This window comes from Callithrix jacchus, chromosome 6 (assembly GCF_049354715.1).
Source record: "Callithrix jacchus isolate 240 chromosome 6, calJac240_pri, whole genome shotgun sequence".
Classification (NCBI taxonomy): Eukaryota; Metazoa; Chordata; class Mammalia; order Primates; family Cebidae; genus Callithrix; species Callithrix jacchus.
In genome coordinates, this window is record NC_133507.1 from 53212194 (window position 1) to 53226570 (window position 14377).

The 14377-nt window shown below is 48.6% G+C and overlaps 1 protein-coding gene and 1 long non-coding RNA gene across 4 annotated transcripts in view; both read right to left on the reverse strand.

Moving 5' to 3' along the window:
- Positions 1 to 766: 766 nt before the first annotated feature.
- LOC103793723 (uncharacterized) lies at positions 767 to 1611 on the reverse strand. Its single transcript, XR_013519321.1, has 2 exons — positions 1522 to 1611; positions 767 to 1351 (listed from the first exon to the last, which is right to left on the reverse strand). It is a non-coding gene; the product is annotated as an uncharacterized LOC103793723 (long non-coding RNA).
- Positions 1612 to 5448: 3837 nt separating this feature from the next.
- The window catches only part of HOXD3 (homeobox D3), a 37254-nt gene continuing 28325 nt past the window's right edge, over positions 5449 to 14377 (reverse strand). For all 3 annotated transcript variants that reach the window (XM_078329104.1, XM_078329105.1, XM_035304465.3), the window contains 3 exons: positions 12418 to 12521; positions 10554 to 11178; positions 5449 to 8419 (listed from right to left, as the gene is read on the reverse strand). In XM_078329104.1, the coding sequence (XP_078185230.1) occupies positions 7662 to 8419; positions 10554 to 11094 (1299 nt within the window). In that variant the 5' untranslated portion in view covers positions 11095 to 11178; positions 12418 to 12521 and the 3' untranslated portion in view covers positions 5449 to 7661. The remainder of the gene's footprint in view (positions 8420 to 10553; positions 11179 to 12417; positions 12522 to 14377) is intronic.

Sequence of the window (14377 nt, forward strand, 5' to 3'; positions counted from 1 at the left end):
TTTTTTTTTTGATGTTATAGTAGTATTAGTGGCTCTTTTTTTTATTATAGAAACATTTTGACCACACCTCTGTTACAGCATCTATCATTATTGTTTCAGGATTATTTCTCTTCCCCACTAGATTGAAGGGCACACACCATCAGTGACTCATCTTTGTATCCCGGAGCCCAGCACAGCGTGCATAGGAGCTGTTCACTAGGAATTGGTGAAAGGCAAGGAGGAGGGACAGACTGAACCAAGGACAGCAGGACCAGTAGTTTCATTGCTCAGTGAGTTCAGGACACTGTGTGAGGCTTAATGCTTCAGCTTATATCTATCTGAAGCAAGATGGTAGAACATATTTCCAAAGCAAGTTCATTTTCCACCCAAGAGGATGAAGGGAGAGAAGGCTGAAGGAGAGAGGGCAAAAGCTGGGGCTTTCTGTCCTTCAGGGGCTCTTTCCTGTGGGCTAATGCAACACATTTACTAACTTCAGAAATGTCTCAGCTGATGCCCCCCAGCAAAAAAGGGGGAAAGGGAAACTAGGCCGGAATTTGGTTAGGATTTATAAGGAGAACAGCATGACCACTCCAGAGGGATCATAACAATGCTTCACCACCAATTCCACCAAACCCTCCTGCTGTAAACAGCTCTAATGCTAATGACTACCCCCAGAAACTTGCTGTCTATCCCTTTAGGGTGTTCTTAAAATAAGCTGGAAAGAACAGAGGTAAAAATACTGGAGTGTTTCCACACTGGAGAGGTGAGGTGAGTCATATCGTTGTGGTTGGTGTTTTAAGTATATTTTTATTGTTATTTTAAATGGCTTTCAAGTTTAGCTTCAAGTTCAACAGCAGTCTTAGCCTACTTCCTCCCACACAAATACTCCTGCCAGTAAATAGACACTCTTAAATAAAACAGTGCCTGCAAGAACCTTCTGACCCATTGAAATTAGTCCTGCCCTGCCTTCACAGGTGGATTCGTCCCTCTCTGAGTGTAGAGCAGCGTTTAAGGGCGACATTCGGGCACGCAGGAGGTGTGGCGGGGGGCGGGGAATGCAGGGTCACTGTGGGTCAGGGGCGGGTGTGGGTGCAGGCGCGTTGGGAGGGCCCTGGGCTCCCCGGGAAGTCCGAAGGCGGGCGGCGGGGCTGGCGGGCAGCCTTGCTAGCCTCGGACGTGAGGCAGCGACGGCCGGCCCTGCGTCCAGGCCCTGCGCTGCCGACTGCTGTCCTGGCTGCGCAGCTCCCCAGCAGGCGCGGGGCTCAGGTCTCGGCTTCCGTTAGCGCTCAGCTTGTGTGCCTACGTCTCCTCCGCTTGCGGTTTCTGGTCGGATCCCAGCTGGCCCAGACTTGCTCTGAAGTAGGAGGAACCGCTGTCGAGCGAAAAGTGCACACCGGGTGATTGATGAACTCTTAATAGGACTAACCTCTCCCGCCCCCCACCCTAGACACACACACAGAAATCCTTCACCCCAGCCCCGCTCCAGTCCTCCTCGCTGGCGAGAGGGGACCCGGTTGCCAGCCGGTAGGGTGATTAACTCACCGTTTGTCTTTGCGAAAGTGCTCCAGGTGGATCGGGAGCATCAGCCCACCCTGCCTGCAGCCTGGCGGCTCGCGGGGGCGTGGAGAACGCGCGCGGAGCGAGCCTGCGCATCACATGGCGGCCCAGACCTTTGTGCCTGGCGTTAGCCAGACCGCCCAGGAAGCGGCAGCTATTGTTCCCCGCGGGGACCAGGGGCGCCCTGAAATGGGGTCCACGCCAGCCGCCACCCCAGCGTGTCTTCAGTTCCAAGGACGGGTGGGGCTTCCTTTGTGTGTTCTCTACCAGGGACAGGGATGGCATCGTTGCTGCCCCAAGGGGTAGCCGAGGGTGGCTGAGGGACGCTGGTACCAGCTCCCTAGAGCTCAGTTCACCGGACCTACTCTTCCCCTCGGCCCTGGCAGAGGAGGTGGGAGGGGTATGGTATATGTAGGGCAGCACTGTGAACAATGGAGCCATCAAAAGGCCTTCCCCCAGCCACCTTACCAACCACGGACACTCCTGGCCCAACAAGCCCTCCTGACCTGGTTTTGAGCCCTGCTTCCCAGATAAAAACACTATCTGTACTAGAACTCTTCATGAATTCTGTCTTACATTAGGATTTAAATTCTTCTGGCCCTTACTAATGTTAAAATTCAGCTTTTATGATTCTCCAGATATTATTATTTCTTTAAAATAATCCAGACTAGCTACAGGAACCAATCAAGACATTTTGCCCAAGATCTAGGACAGGAAGACTCATGCAATAGCTCCTGCCTTACAGATCTGGGGACCCTTCACCCGCCTCTGCTATTGCAAATGACTGGACATTCATCTCCCTTGGCTCTTCCCTCATGTGTGGAAATATTGTGTTCACTCTGTTTCATGCTGGACCTGGCCTGAAGATGGGCCCTTATATTGTCTTTGTACTTTCCAACTTGCCAAGGTGGGTGTGAAACCTGGGAAAAGTTTTTAGGAATAGGCTTTAGGCTAGATACCTAAATCCATTTGTTTTCAACCTTGGACTCCAAAGATAAGGGTTTTTGTAGCTGGAATAGAAAACAGGGAACAGGGCCAGGCTCAGTGGCTCATGCCTGTAATCCCAGCACTTTGGGAGGCTGAGGTGGCTGAATCACAAGGTCAAGAGATCGAGACCACCCTGGCAAACAAGGTGAAACCCCATCTCTACTAAAAAATAAAACAATTAGCTTGGCGTGGTGGCGCATGTCTGTAGTCGCAGCTACTCAGCAGGCTGAGGCAGGAGAATCACTTGAACCTGGGAGGTGGAAGTTGCAGAGAGCTGAGATTGTGCCACTGCACTCCAGCCTGGTGACAGAGCAAGACTCCATCTCAAAAGAAAACAAAGCAAAACAGGGAACAATGAAAACTGAGAACTAACATTTCATCCTCTGTGATAATCTTCATCATTCACCATCCTTCCTCTTCAGCATCACCAGTGCAGGAAATGTGGAGGACTTATATATCCAGTCTTTCTTCTTTCTATCCAGGCCTTCTGCAAGAAAGATCTAAGAACCAGCTCTCCAAGATGGTAAGGGCTTGGCTAGTGACAACCCAGTCTCAGCTCTCCATGCCAAAGTGTCTAGAAATAGGCCCACTCACCCAGGCTCTACACATATGCTCTCTCTGGGAAGTTGCAGTGCCTTGAAGTGATCAGGCCATAGGCCTGTGAAGACTGGGGTCTTCCATCTCTCTTTCTGCCTACTCACAAACTTCTGTTCTTCCAATTCTTTTCTTTCAGTTTCTAAAAGAAGGACCAAAGTAATGTCAAGAACTCCCAGATGAAGAGGACCTTCCTTAGACCTGTAACAGATTCACTACTGGCTTCAGAAGGAAGTTTCAGCTAATTCTCAGGAAGAGGTCAAAACAGGCCTGTGACTGTCCCTGGAATACTGAAGGTATAAACAAGCTTCTGGCTCCCCCAGGTCAAGCAGAGGAACACTTTATTAGAAGGAAGGGTTACTTCTTTGTTATTCAAACACACACCCACACACATCCTCTTTAGTCTCCCTAATGAAAAACCTCAACAGATGGAGAGCCTGAGCTCCTAAGCCTGCAGGCTGAGAAGATGCACTTCACTCAAGGGCCAGTGGGCTGGTACAAACTGGGGAAGGGAGAAGGGACACAGGCAGCTAGTATAGGTAATCACTATCTTTTAATACTCCTAACACATAGAAATTCTAAAAACCTTGTTCAGCAAGGTTAGCAGCCTCTGGAGCCTCAGAAACTAATTTGGCTGATGTGTCTCTGATAGGGAGCTTGGGGCTGCACCAAAGGAAACGTACTCCTATATTCTCTCTCTCATTTGAAAGCCTATACAAAGAAATGGTACAAATGGATGGTTAACTTAATGATTCCATCAGAGGCAGATTTTTCTCTGTCAGGTTCGCAGATGAGGTGGAGGTCTGAAAGCCAGGAGGCAGAATATGTCCTTAATCGCCCTTTCTGACTTGCTCACCAGTGGCCAAGGCTACTCTTCAGGCCTTTCTTCTGCCACTTCCCCGTCCCTCCTGACTAGCCCAGTTGGGTCTCAGCACTTCACTCCTGGCTGGATCCTGAGTTTTTCCGCAGCGAAAGCTCTGTCTGCATCTCCTTCCCCACCCCCACCTCCCATTTTGCAGCTGGCCATTAGGCTGCCTCATAGCTATCCTGCCTTAATTCCCATTTGATTGCCTGGACAAAACCACCAAGAATGTCCAGACGACTACCACCCCTCATCCATGGGCCTGAGCTCCTGCCTTGACCCCTTTCTTCAGACGTCAGAAGGCCTCACAATCTCCCTGATTCCCACCTTTCCCAAAGCTGTCTCTATAGGAAAAAAGCAGGCTTTCTGGCTGAGGCCTGAGACAGCCATTTCTTCCCCTTGGGCAAATAAGGTGGACCCTCCCAGAGACCAGTGCCAGAGAGGCCCGGCCTTTACAAGGCCTCCCCCATCACGGAACCCATGGGAAAACCTGGCACACAATGGCGCGGCTGCTCCTGGCACCCTCAACCCAGCACCTGGCAGCAAGGCCTGAAGCAATCTCGTGGTCTTGGTGTGGTCCCGTTGCCCTCCGCCCCCCCCCCCCCACGACCCTTCACGAGCACCTGTCCCAGGAAAGAGACCCTGGCAAGAGTAGAGGTTGCCTCCCCCAAAGGGCGCTGTTGCTGAGGCTTCCCCTCCCCCATCCTCTTGTTTCTCTGCTTCTGAGACCCGGGAGGGAGGCAGCAGGCGCCTCCGCCGCCGCTAGAGCAGCTATTGTGACCTTCCCTTGCAGAGCGGGAACCCAGCCGAGTGTGCGGCCGGTGGTGGCGGGGGAGGAGGCGACGGTGTGTGCAAACCTCAGGCGCAGAGGGGGACACTGGGGAATAAACGTTTGCAACCTCGGGCAGTTGGGCCCTTCAGAGGGCGTTTGGTTGTGTTTAGACTCGGGTGCTTTCTAACACTAATTGCAGGCTCAAGAGGAGCGGAATTTATTGCGAAGTCTAAGGCGGCATGTTTATAATTTATGAAGTTTTAAATGGCTGTGCCGCGGGCCCCAGCTCTCTCTTGGGCTGGCAGCCGCGTGAAACGCGCCCTCCCATGGCTCGTCGCCACCCCCACCAATGCCCCTCAGATGAGTCTCACGCCAATGGCAGGAACAGATTCGAGCCATTCTTGGAAGTCTCGGGAACCTCCAAAGGTGGGAGAAGGCAGCGGATTTGGTCCAAGCCTTCAGCCCACTCGAGTGGAGGGCCTCGGGGAAGGCTGCGGCTGTCTGGAGAGAAAGCCCCAGATCCCGCACGTCCTTGGAGCCTGAGTGTGAGAGGAAGCTGATGTCAGCCGGGCTAGACACAAAAGTCTAATCCATGAAACCCTAAGCCGCAAATGACACTTGGGGCTTTGCAGACACCCGCAGACTCAGCAGATACTCCGCGGTAACACACTGTGCTGGAAAACGCCTGGAGCCATGATACATTATGTATTTTTATTATTATTTATGGTAGGAAGAGGAGATGAGGGAAAACTGGGCTGAATCTAAGCAGCCTAACAATTCAGCTATTTAATATTTAGCCAGTTATGAAAGGTGGTTGTAATCCCTGAAAGGCAGTGAGCTCTTCTTTGATTTCTCTAATAGCTTAAAAAATAATTTCTTACAAGACAATTAGAAATTCTGCCTATGGATGCAAATTTCATAGAAAACAATGTTAAGCCTTGAAAGTGGGTAAAATATGCCTTCGATTGAAGTCATTTATTCTGTTGATACACTTCTACAACATATATATTTTAAACCTGCTCAAATAAAGTGAAATTTAGCAAAAGGATATCCACTCCCACCCCCATCTAACATGCCATTTTAAAAACAGCACAAAAGAACAAGGAAACTAAATATTATTTTGAGCCATCATTACTTAGCGAAATACAAACATCCAAATAGAAACGATTGGTGTTCCACCAGAAGATGAGAAGTTAAATTATTTCCACACAATAGGAATTTCACCTCATGTCATCAGGGATGTAGTGGGAGTTGCATTATTTGTCAAACCAAATAGAGATGCGTGGGCTGACTTTGCTGAAATACAAAAGAATTGAACCTTATCTGAAGGCGTTTTCTAAGTGGCCCCTCATAGAAGCAGGGAAGTTGTCCACCCCTAGCAGAAGCCACATTAGTATTTACAAAATGGTTATAAATCCTTGAAGACATTTTTGCCCATTTTGTACAAAGAAACAGGAGTAGACAAGGTGTTTATACTTATGTTTCATTTATGAAACTTCTTTACATCATGGGGAATGTTTGTTTTCTTTAGAAATGAACTAATGATCACTACAAAGGAAGAATTCATGACAGCATTTCCTGGAGAAAAGGCTTCGGTGTGCATCTTCAAATGATGGTTTCTTTTTCTACACCTTAGTTTCTCATAGAAATTCTATGAGAAATAGCTCATTTCTTTTTACAGCTTCTCTTGTGTTTTTTCTTTGATTGTCAGTTTTCTTTCAAAGTTTATTTTTTGTTACTTAATGCAGAAAAGTGAGCTCTGGCCTCCCCAATGTAAAAGTCGATTGTGTCTAGAAAGAGGGCAGTAAAAAGAGCAAAGCAGGCGCTACTTTCAAAAAGCCCTATCCAAATCATCCTGCCTAGGACCTTTCTAGGTTTGCATCCTCATTTCCCCCTCCCCTAATTTCAATAGCTGGAAAGTAATCAAGTATCCCCAGAACCAATTTTTGCACTAGACTCCAAATAAATAAATTAATGTTTTCAAGTGTCAGCCTATTCCGGGGACTTCCATGGGGATTGTGCAAGATAAAGGCATAGTGATCTGCTCAAAAGTGTGCATAATTAACACAGATACACTTCCAACTGAGAAATTTTTATTCTAAATATTTGTTCCAATAGTGCCAGACAATTTGAAATCAATAAACTGTGGTGAGGGCTGTGGCTTTTGAGAAATGTCTAACGTGTGTTGTGCCACACCACCGGGCTTCCTGACTCTACCCATGAAGGACAATTTGCGGTCTTAAATCCTTTACATCAACTACAAACACCAGCCACCGTTACGACTGTTCAAAACTACTCTTTCAACTAGTTCAAACCAAGGGGACTAAGGAGGTGAAATGTGGCCCCCACGGCCTGGAAGCGAATTCTAAGCTCGGCCGGAGAAATCTACAAATATACACATAAATACATTCAGACAAGGATAAATAATCAGGGAAACGAAATGACTCGCTTCAAATAATAAATACAGATAGTTTAGTCCGATGCAATCCTTACGGGACAGGAAGGAGAATATAAATTAAGGTCTCCGAAACTAAGCTAGAAGAGGGCCAGGCCCAAGACTCTCCGGGCTCTGGTCCCTCTGCAGGGCGCGCCGCTGATGGGTCTCAGACTTACCTTTGGGACACCATTACCAGATTAGAGTCCCTCGGTCCGCAGTACGTGGCACTGTCAGGTTTACAGGGAAGGATCCTTGCGGCTGATTTATGGCGAGTCACCCAAAGGAGGACACCCATGCAGGGGGAGGCCCGGTCGCCTGCGCCTCCACTGCTGGAGGCCTGAGACCCGGGAGGCCGCAGCGAGGCAAGAGCGGGGGAGGGGGTTCCCGAACTGCCCCGCGGGCCCCGCCCGCCACCCCACCACTACAGCAAGAGAGGTAATTGCGCCTCGAGTTCGGGCCGGCGGCGGCGGTCGCTACAGATGCGTCAGTTTGGGAGCCTCCGGCAGTCGTCCCTGAGACGAGTGGTGGGCCGAGAGATCTGTGTAGGTGGGATGAGGGTCGCATGGTCCATGGTGGTGGTTGCCTGGAATCTGCGCGGCGCAACTGTAGTCCACGCTGGCCGACGACGGGTGCGAGAGGTGGCCTAGGTTGAAGACAGGCCCGGACGCAGGAGCCATGGACTCGACGAAGTTGCCGCCCACGTACACCGGGCTGCCCTGCAGGTTGGCGCTGGCGAAGCCGCCGCCGTTACTCGCCATGGGGTGGGGCTCGAACTCGGGCGCCGCGTAGCGCTTCTGTTGTGGCAGGCAGCTGCTGAGCGGCGCCGTGTAGGCGGCCAGGCCGTACATATTAGGCTGTGATTTGGCGAATGCCGGCGGCGAGGGCGCGTCGTAGGCCAGGCCGGGCACCGGGGGCAGCTGGCCAGAGTAGGCCACGTGGCCAGCGGCGCCGCCGAGCGGTGGGCTGCGCTCAGGGGACTGGCCGGCCGGCGAGTGCAGGATGCCCTTGGCCTTCTGGTCCTTCTTGTACTTCATGCGCCGGTTCTGGAACCAGATCTTGATCTGGCGTTCCGTGAGATTCAGCAGGTTGGCCATCTCCACGCGGCGCGGCCGGCACAAGTAGCGGTTGAAGTGGAATTCCTTTTCCAACTCCACCAGCTGTGCGCTCGTGTACGCCGTGCGTACCCGCTTGGATGCTGGGCCTGGCGGGCTCTTGTCCTCGCAGCTCTCTCCTGGGCAGGGAGGGAAAGAAGCAGGGCGCTGAGCGAGGGGGTGGGTACCCTCAGGACTGAAGACGGGTGCTTCCCTGGTTCTCTTTTCCTCCCCCCTCCCCCCACCTCCAATCCAGGCTGGGGTGGGGAAGGGGCTTTTGAGAGGTATGATTCCGAGGGGGAATTCACCTACATACCAATCCCCTACCAGGCCTACCTATCAGTCGAACCTGAAACCTCCATCAGCCCTCTGAGGTCCATTTCACTCTGCCCACCCTCTCTCCTGCAGCCTAGTCCCTCATCCCACGCCCACCCAAAGGCCATGAAAGAGTTTAATGAGAGACTAGGAACAGCTGGTAAGGCCTCCCCCTGTCAAAGAAGGGCCAGACTCCTTCAAACACTCCTCCCAGCTTCTGCTGCCAGGGATGGGGTTTGGAGAAGGGAAGGAGGAGGAACTAGCTCCAGGCTGCCTTGCTGGCTCCTGGGCAAAGCCCCCACCAACCCCCAGCAAAGTGTGGGGATGGAGAACTTGGCACCTCAGTGCAGCCCAACTGCACCCAAAGTCAGGGAGGTGATACACCAAAAAATAAAAAACAAACAAACAAAACACTGCCTGGGTGTTTCAGGGAGTCCAAGGCCAGGACAGAAGCATTTTGAGTATTCACAGTGCTAGGAGCAGCAGCCTCAACACTCGCTTTTACTACCCTGCCACCTCTCAGCTGCTTGTCCACTCCCTCCCAGGGAAGACAAATGGATTTCTCCGGGGAGGGAGGGCCTGAGCCTCCAGCTGAGGAGGGAGGGGCAGGAAAAGGAGCCTGCAGGCAGGATAATACCTTCCGCCTAGGAGCAACCCCAGAAAGCATCAGGCAAACCAGAGCCCTGATAACAAGCACATCCCAGGCCCCAAACTTGCCCTGGACCTGGAAGCATGTTCATCTTGAAGATAAATCACATCAGATAACACAAGGTCAGAAAATTTCAGGAACCAACCAGTCTAAGCAGAGAGAGGGGGCAGGCCTCAGAGCTCCTGGCCAGGCCTATCTTCTACATGCCCTGGGTGGACCTAGAGAAGGCCCCAACTTGAGGGTCTCCCCTTCCAGTTAGTGAAATCCAAGACTGGTCTTGTCTCCCAGAACATCCTCTCCTAATAGGACAGGCACCTCCCCATTATGGATTTGCTGGAGCAGGAGAATTGGGCTGAGGTGGGCCAAATAGAGACTCATGGTTATGCCTAGCATCCCCTAAAGCCAGACTGGTTGGACTCAAATTCACCACTTTACAGTTTTGTGATCTTGAGCAAGTTGCCTATCATCTCTAACAGTTTTCTTATCTGTAAAATGGGGATGTTATCATATACCTGCCTCAAAAGATTCTTTGAAAAATTAAATTAGATAATGCTTAGAAAGTACTTAGTGTGTATGGTACTTTCTAAGACTTTAGTTTTTGTTTTTTTTTTTTGAGACAGAGTTTTGCTCTTGTTGCCCACCCTGGAATGCAATGGCACGATCTTGGCTCACAGCAACCTTCACCTCCTGGGTTCAAGCAATTCTCCTGCCTCAGCCTCTCAAGAAGCTGGGATTACAGGCATGCGCCACCATACCCAGCTAATTTTGTATTTTTAATAGAGACAGGGTTTCTCCATGTTGGTCAGGCTGGTCTTGAACTCCTGACCTCAGGTGGTCTGCTCACCTAGGCCTCCCAAAGTGCTGAGATTACAGGTGTGAGCCATCATACTTGGCCAAGACTTTAGTTTTTATGAGTTTAAGGGAATGAGATTCATGTGATATGGGCTATATAACCACCTAGGCTTGGGGATTATACCTGTCTTCAAATCTTGAAGACCTATTGGGTGGAAGAGGGAACAGAGTTATGATTAGCAGCCCAGGAAAACAGATATGCCCATATAAGGAAGCATTCTCTATTAATAGCTATAAGACCTGTCCAGCAATAGCACCTGCAGCCTGGAATGGAAGTGAGCACCCTGTCACTGCAAGGGCATAACACCAATCAGGAATGCTAAAAAGGAAAAACATTTTGATACGAGTAGGAGTTTAGACATATGACCTCCAAGGTTGCATTTCCAGCCCTGACTGGGGCTTCCTTGGGTCAGTCTGGAGGGGGCTTGGTCTGGGGGTGAGCCACCTCAGAGAGCTACCTGCAGTGGCACAGCTGTTCTTCTGCTTGGAGTTCTGTCGAGACTCTTTCATCCAGGGGAAGATCTGCTTGCTGATGGTGGCTGAGGAGCTAGAAGCATTGGGCCCACCTTTGGGCTTCTTGGCAGGCACTCCACCTCCAGGATTGGTGGGTGAAGATGGGGGTAGGGTCGGTGGTGGAGGAGGGGGTTGTGGTGGCTGCTGCTCTGAGTTCAGACCAGGAGGCTGGCTGCCACCACCTGCACCCTGGCTGTTCCCAGTGCCAGGCCGCATGCAGCTGCCATTGAGTTCAGTTCCTTTGTGGGCTGGGGCTCTCAGAGGGGCAGAGCTCTGGATGGAGCAGGCAGAACCTGGATAGTCAGTGTCCAGGGAGTTGGCAGCAGCAGGGGGTGGGTAGGGCTGGTGGGGGGTGGTGTAGCCATAAGTTTCAGTGGTTTTGCTGTAGCCATAGCCTCCAAACAGTCCTGAGTTTTCATAGTAAGCAGCCTTCTGCATTGTGCACTCAGGAAGCTCCAGGGCCTGCTGACCCTGCTCAAATAACATTGACTACCACTGGATCCTTCACTGCCACTTCCAATGTCTGCTGAATCCTGAGAAAGCTGGACAAGCCCCCAGGCTCCAGGTGACCTGTCAGAAGAAAAGCAAGAGGCCCCAGAGGGAGTGTCATTGGCAAGACCAGTCAATATAGAAGGACTAGCCCATGCTCTCTGCTTCCTACCCACTTCATGATGGGGAGATTGGCAAGGTGCTGGATCTAAGTTTATTTACTTATTTGTTTATTTACTGACATAGTGTCTTGCTCTGTTGCCCAGGCTGGAGTGCAGTGGCATGAATATGGCTCACTGCAGCCTCAATTTACTGGGCTCAAGTGATCATCCCACTTCAGCCTAGTATTAATAGCTATTTCAGAGTATTGTAGGGTCCCAGCTACTGCAGAGAAGCTAGGACTACAGGCTCACACCATGCCTGGCTAATTTCTTATGTTTTATTTTGTTTTGATAACGTTTCACTCTTGTTGACCAGGCTGGAGTGCAGTGCCGTGATCTCAGCTCACTGCAACCTCCACCTCCTGGGTTCAAGCAATTTTCCTGCCTCAGCTTCCTGAATAGCTGAGATTACAGGTGCCCACTACCAAGCTTGGCTAATTTTTTTGTATTTTTAATAGAGGCAGGGCTTTGCCATGTTGATCTGTTTGTTCTCAAACTTCTGATCTCAGGTGATCCACCTGCCTAGGCCTCCCTAAGTGCTGGAATTACAGGCGTGAACCAGGATGTCTGGATCTTAGTTTTTTTTTTTTTTTTTTTTGTAGAGACAGGGTCTCACTATGTTTATTCAGGCTGGTTTTGAGTTACTGGGTTCACGTGATCCTCCCATCTTATTCCCCCAAAGTGTTGGAATTACAGGCATGAGCCACTGTGCCTGGCAGATTTTATGAAGTTCAACTTACTTGAACCTCTGGAAAAGTCAGACGGAATTTTTCCTAAATGTAAGAAAAGATGTTTCTTTCTTTTTTTGCTAAACTCTCGCTGAGGAAAGGGGCTTACCCCACCTACAGATACAGTTTACTTTCTTCAAGATTGTCTATTTAGCCTTTATTCTGTGTGGAAAAGCACTTATAGCCTCAGACATTTTATTGGCTGATTCTTTCACTAGACTGTAAGCTCCTTGCAGGCAAGGGCTGTGTCATTTGTCTGTATATTCCTGCATGTAGTTGGTGCAATAAATGTTTGTTGAATATGTGAATTAATAAGTGAATCAATCAGTTAATCATTGGGTCAGCACAAAATTTTGATGGGAAATGAAATTCCTATAACACACTCAGAACAGCCAGAACATTAAAAAAAAAAAAAAAAGTGTCTCCCCCACCTGGTTTCAAGATCACAGCATCTTTCATGAAAGTTCACATAGTCCACTTAGTGATGACAGGGGAAAGTCAGCTGAGTTAGCTCTATGGATCAGCAGTGTGAAATCTGCAATGTAGAAAACTAGGAGATAAAAACCAAGAAGAGGACTTGCAGGCTTCCAGATTCATTTTGAGGCTAGAAAATGTTTCTTCTCTTTCATCTATATTTTTCTAGACCTTTTACTTTTGACCTTCTACTACTTTTAAATGGATACTACTGGAAATGGGCAAAGACATCTAGAATTTGAAATGCATGGAAATGCATGGGTGAATAGAGAATGCTTTATAAATTTATCATTTTTGCCTTGAATCTATTGTATAATAGATATTATTATTGACCTCTGCTCTGGATAATCTATTCTACCCCACCTCCCACCCAAACCACAACCAATGAGAGAACCTTTCATGACATGATGAATGGACCCAGAATTAGAAGAAGAAAAAACGCTAAGAAAAATTCTACCCCTTTTGTATTCCCTTCTTGATGGGGGTTTCCTTTCACACCCTCCCTCCCTACTTCTTCTGAAAGGCTCCTAAAGAGTTAAAGTATAACTAATACCATTGAATCACTTTTGTCTGTTTGATAAAGAAAACTCGTAGATCAGCTCCCTGGTCTCAATTCTTGATCTGTCTTTCATGCAACTTTCCTTCCTAGAAACTCTCCCTGGCTTCCATCCTGGTCATCATGATAGACCACATCATCTAGACAGCTTATGTAGCCTAATGAATTTGACCACCGATACCAAAATCATTCATTCATTTTTCCCTCCACCTTCACCAAAAGCCTAATCTAATTTTTAAAATTCTCCTAATTAGTCTTTGTTTGGTAAGTAGTTTTGTTGCCCATTTTTTTGGTTTGTTTTAGAATATAAGTGAGTATACCATTTGTCTTGATGAGGACAGGCCCTTAATACCAGGATATTATGTTGTAGGAATTGTTTCCATTAGTGTTCCTAAATGTAGGTAGTTAGGATATCTACTGAACAAAACTAGACTTAATCTTTCTTTTGATTAATTTTATGTATCATTCTCTGTTAAAAGTTACTGAATATCAAATGGACAGCTACATCTTCAATCTGTGACTAATATTCACATATGTTTGCCCCCTGCTAAAGAAAGAGGCACTCTGGATTTGATTATGTTTCAGGCTTTTCTGGTTTCCTGCTTCTAGTCTTAACCTTCTGGAGGCCTAATGGTCACATTGGACACTGAGACCACCAGAACATTATGCTTCTGTCATGCCATTTACAACTGTGGAAGCAAAACATCCCCACTCCTGCCTCCCAAGTTGACAAAGTTTATCCAGATAGGTGAACCAGTCACATTGAAATAGCTTATTTAGGAACTGACCAGTTCTTCTGGGACAGAAGGCTTTACATATATAGTTGCTCCTGTGGCATATTCTTAGGAAAAGTTCTGTGTACAGACCTCAAGAGTACAAATATTGGCAGCTTCCTGAAAAACCAGAGTCTGTTTTCTTGACTGTTCATATTGTCTTAAGAAATTTCCAACTCAGTGACAATCCACTACCTTAATGTCCATTTCCCCAAAACAAGAGCCAGTGGCGGTGCTGTCCTTACTGGAAATGGCTTTGCAGTCCCCCCAAAATACAGCTTCCTAAAAAAGTAATCCCTCCTAAAACAAAATCTGAGAATATAGTTACAAAACTGGTAAAAAGGCTTATTTCTTTTCAGAAATCCCTACTCCTTGTGAACTCTGCTTGAACCTAAAAAGCAGGAACGGGTCATAAATCACTTGGACAATGGTCAACTGTTCAGTGGCTCATCTTTTCGATCACCCCCTCACCCTTTTTTTAAAAGCCTTTCTTTTCTCGCCCTTTGGTACCTTTGCTCATTTGGGCTCCAAGACCAAAGTGCCTTGGGGTGAAGATGAGCCAGTGTGGGGGAGGGGTGGTAGAGCAGG